Source organism: Sebastes fasciatus, chromosome 18 (assembly GCF_043250625.1).
Source record: "Sebastes fasciatus isolate fSebFas1 chromosome 18, fSebFas1.pri, whole genome shotgun sequence".
Lineage (NCBI taxonomy): Eukaryota > Metazoa > Chordata > Actinopteri > Perciformes > Sebastidae > Sebastes > Sebastes fasciatus.
The window spans coordinates 5513385-5529814 of NC_133812.1; the positions used below are offsets into that span (position 1 = coordinate 5513385).

At 41.3% G+C, this 16430-nt stretch overlaps 1 protein-coding gene across 1 annotated transcript in view; it reads left to right on the plus strand.

Annotated features, from left to right (window-relative positions):
* The window catches only part of slc16a10 (solute carrier family 16 member 10), a 47013-nt gene extending 32272 nt beyond the window's left edge, over positions 1–14741 (plus strand). Inside the window, exons 4-6 of the mRNA XM_074616100.1 lie at positions 6264–6407; positions 6765–6993; positions 10176–14741. Of these exons, the coding sequence (XP_074472201.1) occupies positions 6264–6407; positions 6765–6993; positions 10176–10405 (603 nt within the window). The 3' untranslated portion in view covers positions 10406–14741. The remainder of the gene's footprint in view (positions 1–6263; positions 6408–6764; positions 6994–10175) is intronic.
* The last annotated feature ends 1689 nt before the right edge of the window (positions 14742–16430 follow it).

Consider the following 16430-nt stretch of genomic DNA (forward strand, 5'->3'; position numbering starts at 1 on the left):
AGCTGCTGCCCCCGTCCACAGCAGTACATTGCTTTGATCCCGTGTTGGTATTCCTGTCTGCTTCTCCAAACTGGGGGCGTGCCAACCGTCATGTACTGTAGATAATACACTGACTATGGATAAGTACCTCACACAACCCCACTTCAAAAAATCCAAACTATCCCTTTAAATTCAGGCATGTTCTGTTGGTCAAAGGCATTATGGGAAATGTAGGAAGTGGTTGAGTGTGGATCTAGGGAAAAGAGGTAGAGCCAAAAAGTAGTTAGAAGTTGAACGTTCTCATCCCGACTCGTCACATACTGACGCTTTGTCAGATCCCTTGGCGTCACATTTCACTGGCAGTAAACACGTTCTTAATGTTGTGAATCAAATTTAAACACATGCTTAGGATTAGGCAACAAAACCACGTAGTTAGGTTTGGGTAAAAACTACATGGTTAGGCTTAAAGCTACTACGTTTTTACTGTGAAAATGTGACTTGGCGGGACACGAACGAGCAGCTGATTGAAATGTGAACGTGAAACTTAACGCACGGGACGTGAACAGCGGTCTCCTGGATGAAAGCCTTGTGTTTGTTGGACCCATCCACCTCCAATCCCACCATAGCTGTGTGTCTCTTTCGCTCTTTAAACTACGTCACCACTGCACCGTTTCCGCGGATGGGTTTACATTGTAGTTAATGGAAAGCCCAGTGCAGTTTTTTGCAGTTCAAAGTTATGTTTTTATTTTCAAAGGAGTCATGATTCTTGTGTCTGAACAGTTACAGATGTGTTAGTGCTTTAGGAAGTTACAATATGAGGCTATACTGTTAGCACGACGTTAGCTCTAAGCTGCTGGATGATACAAGTTTGTTAAAATGGCCGTGACGGGGTGATCTGAGCCAAAAGGCCTGGGGGAAGTTGAGCCATTTATCTTGAGATAATAATTTTAATTTAAATGTAAATCTCAATGTAAAATTGCGAATCAGCTTTAAACCTTTTCTAGGGCGAGATTGGTACATGTTTTAGGGTGCTCCATCATCTGTCATGACACACTCCTCTAGCAGTCTCTCTGAAGAGCAGCTGACTTTAGGCACAATGTGGGAAAGTTTTTTGATAAGCTCGCTTCAGTGATGGACAGGTATAATTAATAGATTACGCGTACTGATACGGCTTAATTTATCCTCTCCATCGGCTCAACTTACCCCTCATTGGGGGCAAGTTGAGCCATGACTTTTTTCGGAAAGTCATATTTTGAAAACTGTTTATTTTAGATCCAAAGTGATGCACCACATCCTGAATATATGTACGTGTTTTAGTTGGAGACATTACTGTCATTCCCTCACTTTAAAGACGCCTCAAGTAAAAACTGGCTCAACTCACCCCACTCTTTCTACCAGCAGCAGGCTTATGTTTAAATGCCAAAGCCCCGTGATAAGCTCCAGCATGACACAGGCTGACACAGGAGATGAGGTTAAGATAACCAGTGGTGAATCTATAGGAGCATCTAATCAGTCCGAAGACAGAGGAGGGGCGAAGTCGCCTCTCATCTGTAATGAGTCGACACGTGACACAGCACCATCCTGCAACCTCGCAGGAAGCCTCGAATACATAACAGACATTATTGATGCAGCGTGTGAATGAGTCAGAGAGTTCAATAGGGAATGTCCTCTTGTCTCTGAGACATCCAGCAGCGTTTAAACAGCCGCTCACTATGACAGAGGAACCATGTTTTATAGATTTCCACTGTCCAGTAGTCGAACAGCAGAGATAGAACTGACCAGAGGAAGCTTATCAACGGGCTATTTTGCTCCGACCTCTGTTGTGTGTTATCTTGTGTCTCGGCTACATGATCCACTTGACCTGTGGCCTCATTTATAAAACACTAAATGTTTGCATACGTACAAATGAGGAAATGTACACACGCCAAACAATATTTTGATTTATAAAACGGCGCGTATGCCTGCCAGTGCACAATTTCCTGTAATAAATCCCAAATCAACTTGGAAATGTCCGGATCACCCTCCTATCTAGCCCTCTACACACCCACATTCAGCCATAAATTGGTTAATGCAAAGCACCTCATGAGTGTTTCTGCATAGTAATGAGTCTGCTGATCAATTGTTCTTTACAAACTACCAAGAGGAAGACCAGGAAAAGGATTTTTTCTGACACAGAAATTGAGGTTCTTGACCATAAAATGTGTATCATTATGTAGAAGTCGACAGGGAAATTGCTAAATATATATATAATATATATATATTTTTGATAGGGCTGTCAAAGTTAACGCGATAATAACGTGTTATAATGAAATAATAATTAAAATAAAGGTAATCATTTTGTTTTAACGCCACTAATTTCTTTAACGCATTAACAAATTGTAATTTCTAGGTTGTAGCGGGCTCAGTTTTAAGACTAGAGTGAAGATACTGGCATCATATGAACCTAGAAAAAACCTAAGGAATCCATTGGTACCAACCATGTCACACTAGCTGGTGTGAAGGAGGCTAAATAACGCTCCAAACTTACTCTACATTTTGGCGAGGAAAAACTGCCATGGCCATTTTCAAAGGGGTCCCTTAACCTCTGACCTCAAGATATGTGAATGTAAATGGGTTCTATGGGTACCCACGAGTCTCCCCTTTACAGACATGCCCACTTTATGATAATCACATGCAGTTTGGGGCAAGTCATAGTCAAGTCAGCACACTGACACACTGACAGCTGTTGTTGCCTGTTGGGCTGCAGTTTGCCATGTTATGATTTGAGCATATTTTTTATGCTAAATGCAGTACCTGTGAGGGTTTCTGGACAATATTTGTCATTGTACCCTTTAAGGTATATTTTGAACAGATAAAAAATGTACGATTAATCACAATTTTATATTTTAATTGATTGACAGTCCAAATTTCAAAGTATTTCATGATTTTTATACCCCCACGACAACGTAGTCAGGCGTATATAGCAATCCACATGTCCGTCTTTCCATCTGTCCTTCCGTCCGTCATTCCGTCTGTCCGTCCTTCCGTCCGTCCTTCCGTCCGTCCGTCCGTTCTCTTTTCACACTTTCGTTTCCGGAACAGAACTCGGAAACTATTTAACTTCGGAGCTTCAAACTTGATATGATGGTTGACAGTGTGGTTTAGCTGTGCCGTTTCGGGGTTAGAAGTCCAGAGGGTCCAAAATTTCAAAAATTTTGGACCCCCTGGACTTGAGGAAGGTGAGCTAATAACGAGCTAGATTTTGCTCAATAGACTAATTCCATTAGTTCCAAAAGGACAAAACCTTTGGCCCTACTTCATTAGGGATCAAGCGGTGAGCGGGGGTATGTGAGCCATGCTCACTTTTACCTTGTCTGGTGAAGAAAACTGATCAAAAACAGCATTCTTTATTCATTTACTATTTCTAGGGGGAGGAGGAGAAGAGATATATATGCCTGGTAATGCGAATGATAAGCTAACTAAGAAGCGGTAGCCAGTTAAACATGAGAGCGTCTCAAACTCTCCAGCTTGGAGAATGCCAGTCACATCTGGCCTGTCTCTGGAGTCAGCCCTCCCTGGGTGAGTGTGTATCATTAGTTACTCTGCACACGCTGAGCCTCCAGTCGTTCTGCCTGCAGCATTGCAGAATCCCCTCCGCTCCTCAACACAGGGCATGCTGTCGTGGCGTATTGACAAAGACGAAAAGTCATCCAGAGGTCTTTGCAGCTGGATGTGTGACCTGCGGGGGGAGGCGGGGGGGGGCCATAGAGGCAGCAGACAGGCAGGCCCTTTGCTGCTGTCTGCCTGGAGGTAGAAGTAGCTGGCGGGGCTCTACACAGCAGGCCCTTCTTCTCTCACTGGCTCTCAAACTCTGGGCCTCACAGACTGCTGCTCTGGGGTCAGCAGGGACACATAGTGTGGAAAAAAGGACATCTGGGCTGCTTTTCTAACAGTCTGAAAGTCTCAGCAGTTTGTATTTACTTATTTGCACTGTGGTTCTATGTTATATATTATGTCTTAATGCACTTATTTGTAGATTTTCTTTTTTTATTATGTTATGGTTATGTTGGTTGGTTTGGTTGGTATGGTTATGTTTTCACCGGCGTTGGTTTGTTTGTTTGTTGGTTTGTTTGTTGGTTTGTCTGTCTGTCCTTCTGTTAGGAGGATTACTCTAAAAGTTCACGATAGATTTGAATGAAATTATCTGGAGGGGTGGGGTGTGGCACAATGAGCAATCCATTCCATTTTGCCGGCGATCCGGATCCTGATCCGGATTCAAGAATCACACGGAAACACACATGTTAATAATAAGCCGACCACCTCACGGTACCGCCAACTGTGAGCTGTGATCTGTTTTTAAAGTCAGGCACCTTGGTGGAGGTCTGCGCTCTCAGAGTGCAATTCTAGTTACTTATATTTCTCTACATATATTGTGTTATATATTGTAGCATTATGTACATAATTTACATGTTACATACTCCCTATTTTCTATTTTCTTACATTTCTTTATGTTTATATAAGAGCAACTGTAACGTCCCAATTCGCCCCCGATTCTGAAGTTTAATCTAACATTCACCGGCAGCAAAAAACGGAAGATAAAAGAGGAATGTTGAAATATGGACAAGTTGGATAAGGCTGCTGATGTATATTAGGCTTTGACATGGTAGCAACAACAAACTCTGGCTGACACAGTACAGAGCAGTGGAATCACTAAGTCACTGCCAAACACTTCAAAACCTTACATACAACCCGTTTTCTGCAAAAAACACTCATCACTCAAAGTATCCCGCGTCCTCAGCATGAAAACATTGTAATTTAAAATGTAAAGGAAATAATGTCCTGCTAATAAACTGACATTATTAACGCTGTGTAAATCTCTTCCAGGGTTTTGATACTATTAATCAACATCTTGATAGATACGTTTTGATGATTCTGCTTACAGTGGGACTGTCTGTTGCAGATGGTTTCAAAACAAGTGTCCAGATGACTGATGAAGGTGTTCCTCAAGGATCAGGATTAGGCCCCCTTGTTCTTTACTCTCTTCATAAATATTATTTACTTTCCAACTGAGCACTGCAATGCAATTTTTATGCTGGCAATCCCATCTTGTATGGCATCTGCTCTACCTCAGATCTTCTGCAGGCTACAGACCTGTGTTAAAGCCCCTGTGATTTGTGAACTAAGAACCTTTTTGAGGAACTTATTGCGTTTTGACCCGCAGGGACCAGGGTCTAAATTAAGTTCCGAGGACATTTTATGGGGCCTTCTTACCCCCCCAAAAAGGCCCTGGTCGGGGGGGTAGTACTTTCTGAAAGTATCGTAACTTTCAGGGTGGAGTTTGCAGGGATGACCGCTGCTGATTGGTGAAACACAAACACAGCGCCGCTGCTTCAACTGTACCGCTCCATTCATAAAACAAAGGAGTACTCTAGTATTGATTGAGGACCGTTTTAGGATGAGGGTAAACAGGCGACTTCAACTGCAGGCTGCAGGGTGTTTCCTCGGTACACGTCACGTTGCTTTTTCATACGTCAGCGGACTAATTTGCCTAATCTTCACAGGTCTTTAGACCGCGGTGGAAAGACAGACAACAGTGGGCTGAAGGAACCTTTTAGCTCCTTAAAAGTAGTTCCGGGGACTAAAAGTACATAATATGTGATCATACTATGACAGTTTTCCTAAAATTAGGTTTAAAAAATGTCAATATACACTATTGCCTTGCTTACAGTATTGCAATATATTGAATGGTAACCCCAGTATCATGAGACATATCGTATCGCCAGATTCTTGCCGCTTTTAGTCATTTAAAGCACGGAGCTTTGATGTGATCCGTGCTCTCAATGCAAATCTAATCAATACAGACCAGCGTTCTCGATACTGAGGACTTAAGTTAGATAGCAGGTTACAGATTACAGATAACACCTCGCTCTAAAACCACAACATTCAGATTTGTATTATTATACAGGAACAGAGCTTGTGTCCCCTTTACTATCTACACTGGTGTACAGAGACACACTGTGTACTCATGCTGCTGCCACTGCCCCTAATAAACCACTGGATGCCATTTACCAGAGACAAGACTAGACAAGACAGCTGTCACACTCATCACTGTGAGTTCTATGAAAATGTCATCGCTGACGTCTAGCAGGCATCATCTCCCCAAAGGGCTCTTAAGCGCAATATAGAAAGCTGAACTAATCTCCACCGTTGGATTTTCTGTTTCCTCTTCTGCATTGTTAACATTCCTTTTTTTCTCAGGGAGTCATGAGTCAGCTGTGTTCATCTGTTTCCTTAACTGTCCCCAGATGAAGCATGTGGAGGAGCGTTTTGGAGCAGACGCCAGTAAAGAGGTTCTGCTCATGTGCATCGGCATCACGTCCGGCGTGGGCCGTCTCATCTTCGGCAGGGTGGCGGACTACGTCAATGGAGTCAACAAAGTCTACCTGCAGGTCAGTGCCAGGCCTCGAAGTTTAAGGAAACACACTTCGGTGGTGTGGTTGTCGCCTCTGTACTTCTCAACTCATAACTTACTGGTTCAACCAGTAAGGTCCCAGCGTCCAACTGAAATTAAATAGCTTTTTTTTTGTCTGTTACAGCATAAAAAGCACATTGTCATTATTTCACACTGCAAAAGAGATGACTAAATGTGATTTCAGTTAATTCTTCTGAAACAGCATCTAGATGATCATGTGACACTAAAACTCTTCACTGAAATCCAAACTAACTTGAACTTGAAAGGAAACTGCACCCTGATAAATAAAAATCTACTACAAGGACACTTTTTTCTCTCCGTCCTGTCCTTCTAGGTGACCTCCTTCTTCGTCATCGGCATCATGTCCATGATGATCCCTCTGTGCCACATCTTCGGCGGGCTGATTGCCGTGTGCCTGCTGATGGGGCTGTTCGACGGCTGCTTCATCTGCATCATGGCCCCCATCGCCTTCGAGCTGGTCGGGGACAACGACGTATCCCAGGCCATTGGCTTCCTGCTGGGCCTGATGTCCGTGCCCATGACTGTGGGGCCCCCCATCGCAGGTAAGGCAGGAATAATCAATGTGTGTCAAGTGTCAGTGCACTCAATATATGATATACAGACGTAGGCAAAGTTGTTGGTAACGTTCCGTTAAAGAGAGAAAAACCCACAATGGTCACTGAAATAACTTGAAACTGACAAAAGTAATAATAAATAAAAATTTACTGAAAATTAACTAATGAAAATCAGCTGTTGCTTTTGAATTGTGGTTCAACAGAATCATTTTAAAAAACAAACTGATGAAACTGGCCAGGACAAAAATGATGGTAGCCCTAGAAAAGATGTAAAATAATGTGACCATAGGGACATATTAAACTAAGGTGTGTCCTGTAATTAGCATCACAGGTGTCTTTAAACTTGTAATCAGTCAGTCTGCCTATTTAAAGGGTGAAAAGTAGTCACTGTGCTGTTTGGTGTCATGGTGTGTACCACACTGAACATGGACCACAGAAAGCTAAGGAGAGAGTTGTCTCAGGAGATCAGAAAGAACATTATAGACCTTCATGTTAAAGGTAAAGGCTATAAGACCATCTCCAAGCAGCTTGACGTTCCTGTGACTACAGCTGCACATATTATTCAGAAGTTTAAGGTCCATGGGACTGTAGCCTACCTCCCTGGACGTGGCCGCAAGAGGAAAATTGATGACATATTGAAGAGACGGATAATACGAATGGTAACCAAAGAGCCCAGAACAACTTCCAAAGAGATTAGAGGTGAACTCCAAGGTCAAGGTACATCAGTGTCAGATCGCACCATCCGTCACTGTTTGAGCCAAAGTGGACTTAATGGAAGACAACCGAGGAGGACACCAAATCATAAAAAAGCGAGACTGGAATTTTCCAAAATGCATATTGACAAGCCACAAAGCTTCTGGGAGAATGTCCTTTGGACAGATGAGACAAAACTGGAGCTTTTTGGCAAGTCACATCAGCTCTATGTTCACAGACGAAGAGATGAAGCATCCAAAGAAAAGAACACTGTACCTAATGTGAAACATGGAGGAGGCTCGGTTATGTTATGGGGCTGCTTTATTGCATCTGGCACAGGGTGTCTTGAATCTGTGCAGGGTGCAATGAAATCTCAAGACTATCAAGGCATTCTGGAGCGAAATGTGCTGCCCAGTGTCAGAAAGCTTGGTCTCAGTTGCAGGTCATGGGTCCTCAAACAGGATAATGACCCAAAACACAGCTAAAAACACCCAAGAATGGCTAAGAACAAAACATTGGACTATTCTGAAGTGGCCTTCTATGAGCCCGGATCTAAATCCGATTGAACATCTGTGGAAGGAGCTGAAACATGCTGTCTGGAGAAGGCACCCTTCAAACCTGAGACAGCTGGAGCAGTTTGCTCACGAGGAGTGGGCCAACATACCTGTCGACAGGTGCAGAAGTCTCATTGAGAGTTACAGAAATCACTTGATTGCAGTGATTGCCTCAAAAGGTTGTGCAACAAAATATTAAGTTAATGTTACCATCATTTTTGTCTAGGCCAGTTTCATTAGTTTGTTTTTTTAAATGATTCTGCTGAACCATAATTCAAAAACAATATCTGATTTTCATTAGTTAATTTTCAGTGAATTTTTATTTATTATTACTTTTGTCAGTTTCAAGTTATTTCAGTGACCATTGTGGGTTTTTCTCTCTTTAACGGAACGTTACCAACAACTTTGCCTACGTCTGTATGCTCACGTCATACAGAATATGTTCAAACTGGAGTCAAGCATGGTGGTTTAGTACATTTGGAGACTTTTAATGAGCTCCAAATCCCTACTTCCTCCGACCTCTGACCTCTCTGTGAAGGCGAAATATCTCGCTGTTTATTCCATCACATCTACGTCATTGAAAAGCACCGACAGAAAATGTTTATATTAGGGCTATCGTAGTTAAAATGCAAATTCATTTTAACGCCACTAATTTCTTTAACATATTAATGCAACCTGGCAATTTTTAGGTTGTAGCGGGCTCATCATATGAAACGGGAGAAGGAGGTTAAATAACGCTCCAAACTTACGCTACATTTTGTCGAGGAAAAACTGGCATGGCCATTTTCAAAGGGGTCCCTTGACCTCTGACCTCAAGATATGTGAATGAAAATGGGTTCTATGGGTACCCACGAGTCTCCCCTTTACAGACATGCCCACTTTATGATAATCACATGCAGTTTGGGGCAAGTCATAGTCAAGTCAGCACACTGACACACTGACAGCTGTTGTTGCCTGTTGGGCTGCAGTTTGCCATGTTATGATTTGAGTATATTTTTTATGCTCAATGCAGTACCTGTGAGGGTTTCTGGACAATATCTGTCATTGTTTTGTGTTGTTTATTGATTTCCAATAATAAATATATACATACATTTGCATGAAGCAGCATATTTGTCCACTCCTATGTTGATAAGATTATTAGATACTTGACAAATTTCCCTTAAAGGTACATTTTGAACAGATAAAAAATGTGTGATTAATCACGATTAAATATTTGAATCGATTGACAGCCCTAGTTTATACACAGCTACATAGTACCCATGAATACTAAATCTTACAACTGAAAAGGGGATGTAGTAAGGTGGAGAAGGCAAACCAGCTGATATTTTCATTATTCAAATGAATGTATTATACATTTTGTCCATCTTTTAATGAATAAATCATTGTAGTAAAGTCAGTCACTCCATAATTATTGTGAATCTCCTTCATCATTTACCATAAGGCCTAATATCTGTGGTTGATGGAACAATATTTAACCGTTTTAGAGTTGCAGAAATAAATATCTTATTTTGTGAGATCTTCCTTCATCCCCTGCTATTTCTACCAGTCGGTCTCACAAATGAAATATCACATTTTATTGTTATACTGAAGATGGAACATGTGCAACAACTATAGTGGCCTTTTGACCTCTGTCAACAGAGAGGCAGCATCCCAGTGTAGTATTACCACACTGATATTCACAGCTCTTTTGCACCACCTAGTGTTTATTATTTTTATAGTGTGCCACCTTATTACTTGCAGATACCATTAGGAGGACACGGAGGCACATGATTTTTTCAGATTACCTGTCTCATGTACTACTGTCAGGATATAGTGACCGTTTTATAAAAATAACTTGCTCCAATTCCATCCACTGCAGCTTTAAGTCAACTTTGACCAGTTGGAAATCTTAATAACACCTCTCCCTGTCTCTGCTGCTTCCAGGTTTCCTGAGGGACCGACTGGGCAGCTACGACGTGGCCTTCTACCTGGCGGGTATCCCCCCGATCTTCGGAGGAGCCGTGCTGTGTCTGATACCGTGGGTGGAGGCCAGGCGCAAGAGGAGGGAGAAAGAGGCGGCTCTCGACAAGGAGCAGGACGTCACCCAGAGGATGATCGAGAACGAGAAGGCTCTGGAGGACGCGCAGAGCAGAACCGGAGAGTCTGTCCTCTAAAGAGCCCCCCCCCCGCTGAGCAGACTGACAGAGAGAGACAGAGGTCAGGGGTCAGACTGAGTACTGAGACACAGTATGAGTAAGATTGTAATGACTGCCTTCAGTAGGACAACATGCCAAAGTGATGAAACATATCAGATACAGGGGGAGTACAGTTTAACATGAATGTGATCCCGAAGAACTATGCATCAGATTGTTTGACTGAACTAATCTTACAACAGGCAAACTTGAAGTTTTAAATGAAAATTGAGAAACCTGCACATTTCTTATTTGTCACAAGGGAAAGAAGACGCGCTGTTCTTACTATGAATGCAGTGTCACAGCTTTAACCAGTGTCTCTTTTACCAAACACACTGTGAGGTGGCATTCTTAAGGGAAAGGTGGACTTGTGCCAATCAGTTTTCATCTCTACCTAATGTATTTAGATGTGGCATAAAAAGAACACATATTGGATTATAGAAGACAGGAAGCCAGTCGCGTGTGGGAACATAACTTGATTTAGCCTCAGTCAAAGAAAGCAAACTGGTCTGCTAAAGATTTCTCCTTAAAGCTGCCATCTCCAGTGTACCCTCAGACAGGATTCTCCTGTTAACGCCGTCTGAAAGCCTAAATTGTAAATGCTGTCTGAGGGGTGATGTGTTATTTCAAAGGGACATACAGAACAGAGTGCTCTGAGAGGTCATTATTAGTGTTAAGACTTTAAGAGAAGCAGCTTTATGATTTTACATCCTGTCTGAAACACCGACGCATCATCTCAAGACAAGCAGCTCTGTCCTCCAGGCTGGATCCAGGAAATCTCATCTTTTTTTTTTTTTACAACGGACTGTACTCAAGGCTGGATTACCAACTGGGCACGGTGCGGCTCCCAGACCCTCAGGGGCCCCAAAGGGCTCCACGTTCACCACAATTAGCTTGTGGTAATTCATTAATTGCATAATAGATTGGTAATCATGTATGCACCACTAAAGCACAGTATAAAATGAAACACCTGCATTATTACATAGTCCCACTGTGTGTAGGGGGCCCAAGGTAAAATCTACAGTTAAGGCCTTAATTATTTAAAGGGGACATATCATGAAAACTCACTTTTTCAGTGCGTGTGCACATCCATCTGGGTATCTGGGTACCAACCCACATTCTGTGAAATAAGACAACCCAGTCAGTTTTTAGTGGGCTGTCTAGATCAGAAAACATGTGATTCAACAAACCGTTCAGATTTGGCTCCCCTTCCTATGGCACAAGTAGGCTTATAATGGCGCATTCACACCAAGCGTGAAGCGAACTTTTCGCGCGCCGCGATTACATACAAAGTCAATGAAAAGAGGCGAATAGATGCAAATTCACGCCGGGCGACGAGCATGACGCGAAATTGAAATTATCTCGTATTCGTGGAAGTTGAAATATTTCCAAAATATTTGCGTCTTCGGACCTACGATAACACCTCATATATTTACAGAGACCGGACGAAACTCTGTGTATAAATGTATGTGTATAAACCACAGACTGTCTATGCTAGAAACAACAACGTCGCTGCCGTATTTATGCCTAGATGACTTAGCATAACCTGGCACTGATCCATCCAAACTCCATTCAGAAAATGAACATTTTAAAAATTGTTTTATTGTCGTCTTGTGGACAGACCCGACAAAGCATGAATTCAGACTTTTTACAAATCAGCATCATTATGTAGTTATTTCGGCATCATTTTGATCCGTTTATTGCAATTAAATCACAGCCCAGTCTGTTTATTTTGGGTTCATACCGCAGTAGCGACGTGTGGTTTGCTAGACACAGTCAGTGCAACGGCGCTGTATGTGAATACTTGGTGTGAATACGACATTAGAATATATCCCCCACAGCGACAAGAGAACTACCTTTGTAAAGGTACACCATATTTTTCTCTCAAGCCAATCAGAGCAGACTGGGCTTTTTCAGGAGGGGGTCTTTAAGAGACAGGCTCTTAAACCGAGCATTTCAAACAGAGGGTGAATACAGGTACATTCAGACAGACAGGATGAGAAAAATACTGTGTTTTTTGAACATTACAGCATGTAATCATGTTCTAGTAGAAACCCAAAATACAAGTATGAACCTGAACATTAGCATGATATGTCCCCTTTAAGTTTATATTAAGCTTACATGGTGGATGTTCCCACATAAAATTGTGGTTTATGGAATTACCACAAACTAATGATTAATTATTAACTAATACAAACACAACCCACAGAGAGTGGGAGGGATGGGGGAGTCAACAGAGGCCCTGGGGGCCCTGTAGAGGGTTAATTAGGCCCTCACTGTGATAGGGACTACTTGTAATCGAACTGTGTGCCTGAGAAACCTCATCAGTGTTTTACATTAATATCTTTAAAGGAACATTTCGACCTTTTGGGAAACGCGCTTCTTTGCTCTCTTGCCAACAGTTAGATGAGAAAATCACACCGCTCTCATATCTGTCCATTAGATATATAAAGCTAGCAGGTTAGCTTAGCTTAGCACCAAGACTGGAAGTAGCTAGGCTGGCTCTGTCCGAAGCTAACAGACTTCCAGCATCTTTAAACTAATGAATATGTTTGATGGTCCCATTTGTATAATCTATACAAAAACATGAATGTAAAAGTGCTAAGTTGGTGTGTTATGGGGGGGGTTATGTGTCGGACTATTTACTGGCAGCGTGCAAAGACTTCCTGGAGTCTCGTGAGCGTATTTCCCAAAATGTCTAATTATTCCTGTCACAATAAAAACTCCTAGCCAGCAGAAGTACACCAGCTTTCAGTTATGAGCCTAAATAATGATTCATAAGGAACATATTGACATTGTGTGTTTTGTTTATGTCTTTTAATTGACTGTAGTATTACCATTAAGCAGTATTCCTTTTAAAACAACTAGCGGTGAGTCTTTTTTTCTCTCTGTAATTTGGTCCAATATTTTCAGCCATTGTGCGACGTAAATTTACAATGCCGTGCCTCTGGTTGAAGTGGAAAAATCTCATGTGCTTCCTGGTATATAAAAGAGAATGTAGTTTGCCCAGTAAGCTAACGCGGTCCAGGTCGTAAAACCAACCGTCACCGTGTCAACAACAGATCACCTGCTTGGATGGATGACCTCTTAAACGGACCAAAAAAAACACTGGTGCATATGTAGTTCCTCTCCACTTTATAAAGAAGTTATTACACATTTAATTACACAATCTTATCATTAGGGAGTAAGTGGAAGTGAGAAACATGAATAATCATTGACTACGTGACCAGTAGTCGGTGAAGTTAATCATTAACTCTGTGCCCAGTTCATTAACCTTCAATAGAAAGGTGTTTGTTTTATGTTTTCATATTGTATTTATTTTTTAACTTTTTGTGGAGAATGTCATGCTGTAATTGACGGGCATTTGCCTAAAGCCTTGATTTCATTTGCTGAAGACCAAAATGTACTGAAATGAAAGTGGCTGAAAGTGTGTTCGCTTGCTGTTCTACGTCTCCTAAAGCCTACAGGTAGTGTGTGTGTGTCAGGAAGTCACTCAGTCAGTGATAGATGATGCTTTTGGAAAACAGTGCGCCAACGCTGGATCCCTGTGGGGTCGGTGTACTTTCCTCTGCAGCCCTGTGACACTCTCTACCTCAGGTGTTGTACATGTGTAGAGCTCTGCCCGTCCCTGTTCCCCCATCAGAACAGCGGCCTTGTCAGAGCCATGTGACTTGAGAAATAAACTACAAAGTCTTAGAGAATGACCTCGCTGTCCAAAGCTTTGCTCTTTAATGAAGTGCTTGCTGCTCAGAACCAAAAATGCCTTTTTTTAAAGTAACTTCAACAGCGTTTACATATTCCCCCCCCCCCCCCCCCCCCCTAAATATATATTTTTATTATGATTAAATCACATCCGTTGCCTTTCAATTCAATCTTTTTATAGCAAACATTTTTTCTTTTCCGTCATAGCACTTCCCTTATGTTATGTTTATAGCATTTTATTGTGAATTTGCTGTTATTATTTTTGCCTCGCATCTAATCAAACCACTGGCTTTATTCAGAATATCTGTGTATGCATTTTGTTTTTGCTGCAAGCGCAGATAAATATTCACTTTATCTGCAAGAAATGCATCATTGCTTCTTTCATCCTATTTTAGCATATTATTTTTGTCTTAATTTCTGTTCATGTATTGCATAGTTTTGTTTTTTGCTTATCTCTCATGAGTTATACCCCAAAAATGTTTTCTACTAAAATATAACTTTTCCTATCTGCTGCAGGGTGTGTGGTGAACTACAGTATATGCAATGTAATATTATATTATGTAAACACAATCAGATTTCAGCATTTTCAAGACAGTAAAAAAAAAAGATGTTTACATTTTCTGTGACTTTCTCCTAATTTATCGTTCCCCGTCTGTGGCTGACCACTGAGCTCGCACACCAACACTAAAGATCATTTCATCAACTCATGTGATTGTGTATGTGTACCATAAAGTACAGCTATAAACAGACAAGCAACAGCCCGGAATATTGCTGTCGACGCGGCTACAACACAGGGTTGCACAACGAAATGCTAGTTGTCGTCCTTTTATGCTACACAAGAGAACAACTATTTTTTATGGTAGAGTACGGAGGAGGATTTGAGGAGTCTTACAGTCTAAACATTTAACTTCCTCTTCCTCTCAGTCTTTCACCAATGAATGAACTGCTTCTTTATGACCTCTTGACCCACATTTGGCTAATTAACAGACTGCTGTTCCCAGAGTTGAAGCTCTCTTAGAGAACCCTTCCCATGCTACAGTATGTACCCAATTCTCTCCCATTCACATGCTTTCACCAGAGTCATGGTTTGTCTGTACTTCTAAAGGAAGCAGGATTTGTAAGCAGTCTGGAAGGAAGTGGGACTTAACTCAGGGAACAAATATCTCAACGTATGTGGCGGCCCAGGAGGTGATGAGTGCCCTACATGTGGACATCCCAGGGGTCCTTGAAGGGGGCCTCTAAAGGTAGATAATATGTTTTGATTTTATTGTTTATTACATAACATCCATATGAACAAGAGCTAGTGTATCCGTCCTTTTTCCTTCTTTAACCTTATTGAGGACAAATAATAATAAATTCAGTCCAAACATTCTACTAATGTTCGAAAACATCACTTTCCAACACTGAAAATGTTTCATCATTCTCCCCTTCATACATTCATCATTCACAACACTTAATTACCATTTATCATTTAAGGAAAGTGGCCTCAAGGGTGGAAGTAACAAAAAATAATTAAAGAAAAAGGAAATGATGAAAATGCTTACGAATTAATAATGAAAGTGATGAAAATGTATGCGAATTGAGAAATAGAGTGATAACTTGTCAATTGATATGATAAGCTAGATTGACATTTTATTTGAAACAGTGTTGATCTGATTATCAACTGTCTGCCATTCATCAATCAAAAACCACATGTTCTTTTTGTTTTTGATAGGGCGTAAGTAACACAAATTCCACCCTTGAGGCCACTTTCCTTAAATGATAAATGCCAGTTTTGTGTTTTTAAAGATGAATGATGAATGTAAGATGTTGCAAATGATGAAACTATGACTGTGTTCATCATATCACGACTGTTTTAGTCAAATCAGCTTTAAATTAATGGAATCACCTGATAAGTTATCACCCCATTTTTCATTTCACATCCATTTTTCACAAGCATTTTAATCACCCCCATTTTTTATCAATTCATTTTTGTTTACTTCCCACCCCTCATATACTGTATATGACATTGCACTGTATAGTTTTATAACACTAGAGGTCGCCATCTAGTTTCCATACTAACCAGCTACTGCTTCCTGGAGTACTGGACCATTCTTTAACGCGTCAGCTCAATCAGAGAGGAAAAGAAGCAAAGAGGTCTCACTCTGCTCTGATTTCAGGATACTAAAAACGTCAACGACCATCTGGATTGGCTGTCAGACAGTGTCGTAGTAGGTCCCTGTTGCCGGTGTTATTCCGTTAAAATGGTTCATTAAAATGAATCCAAAAAAGTCCCACAGCCTGACATTACTGATATTTACTTAGG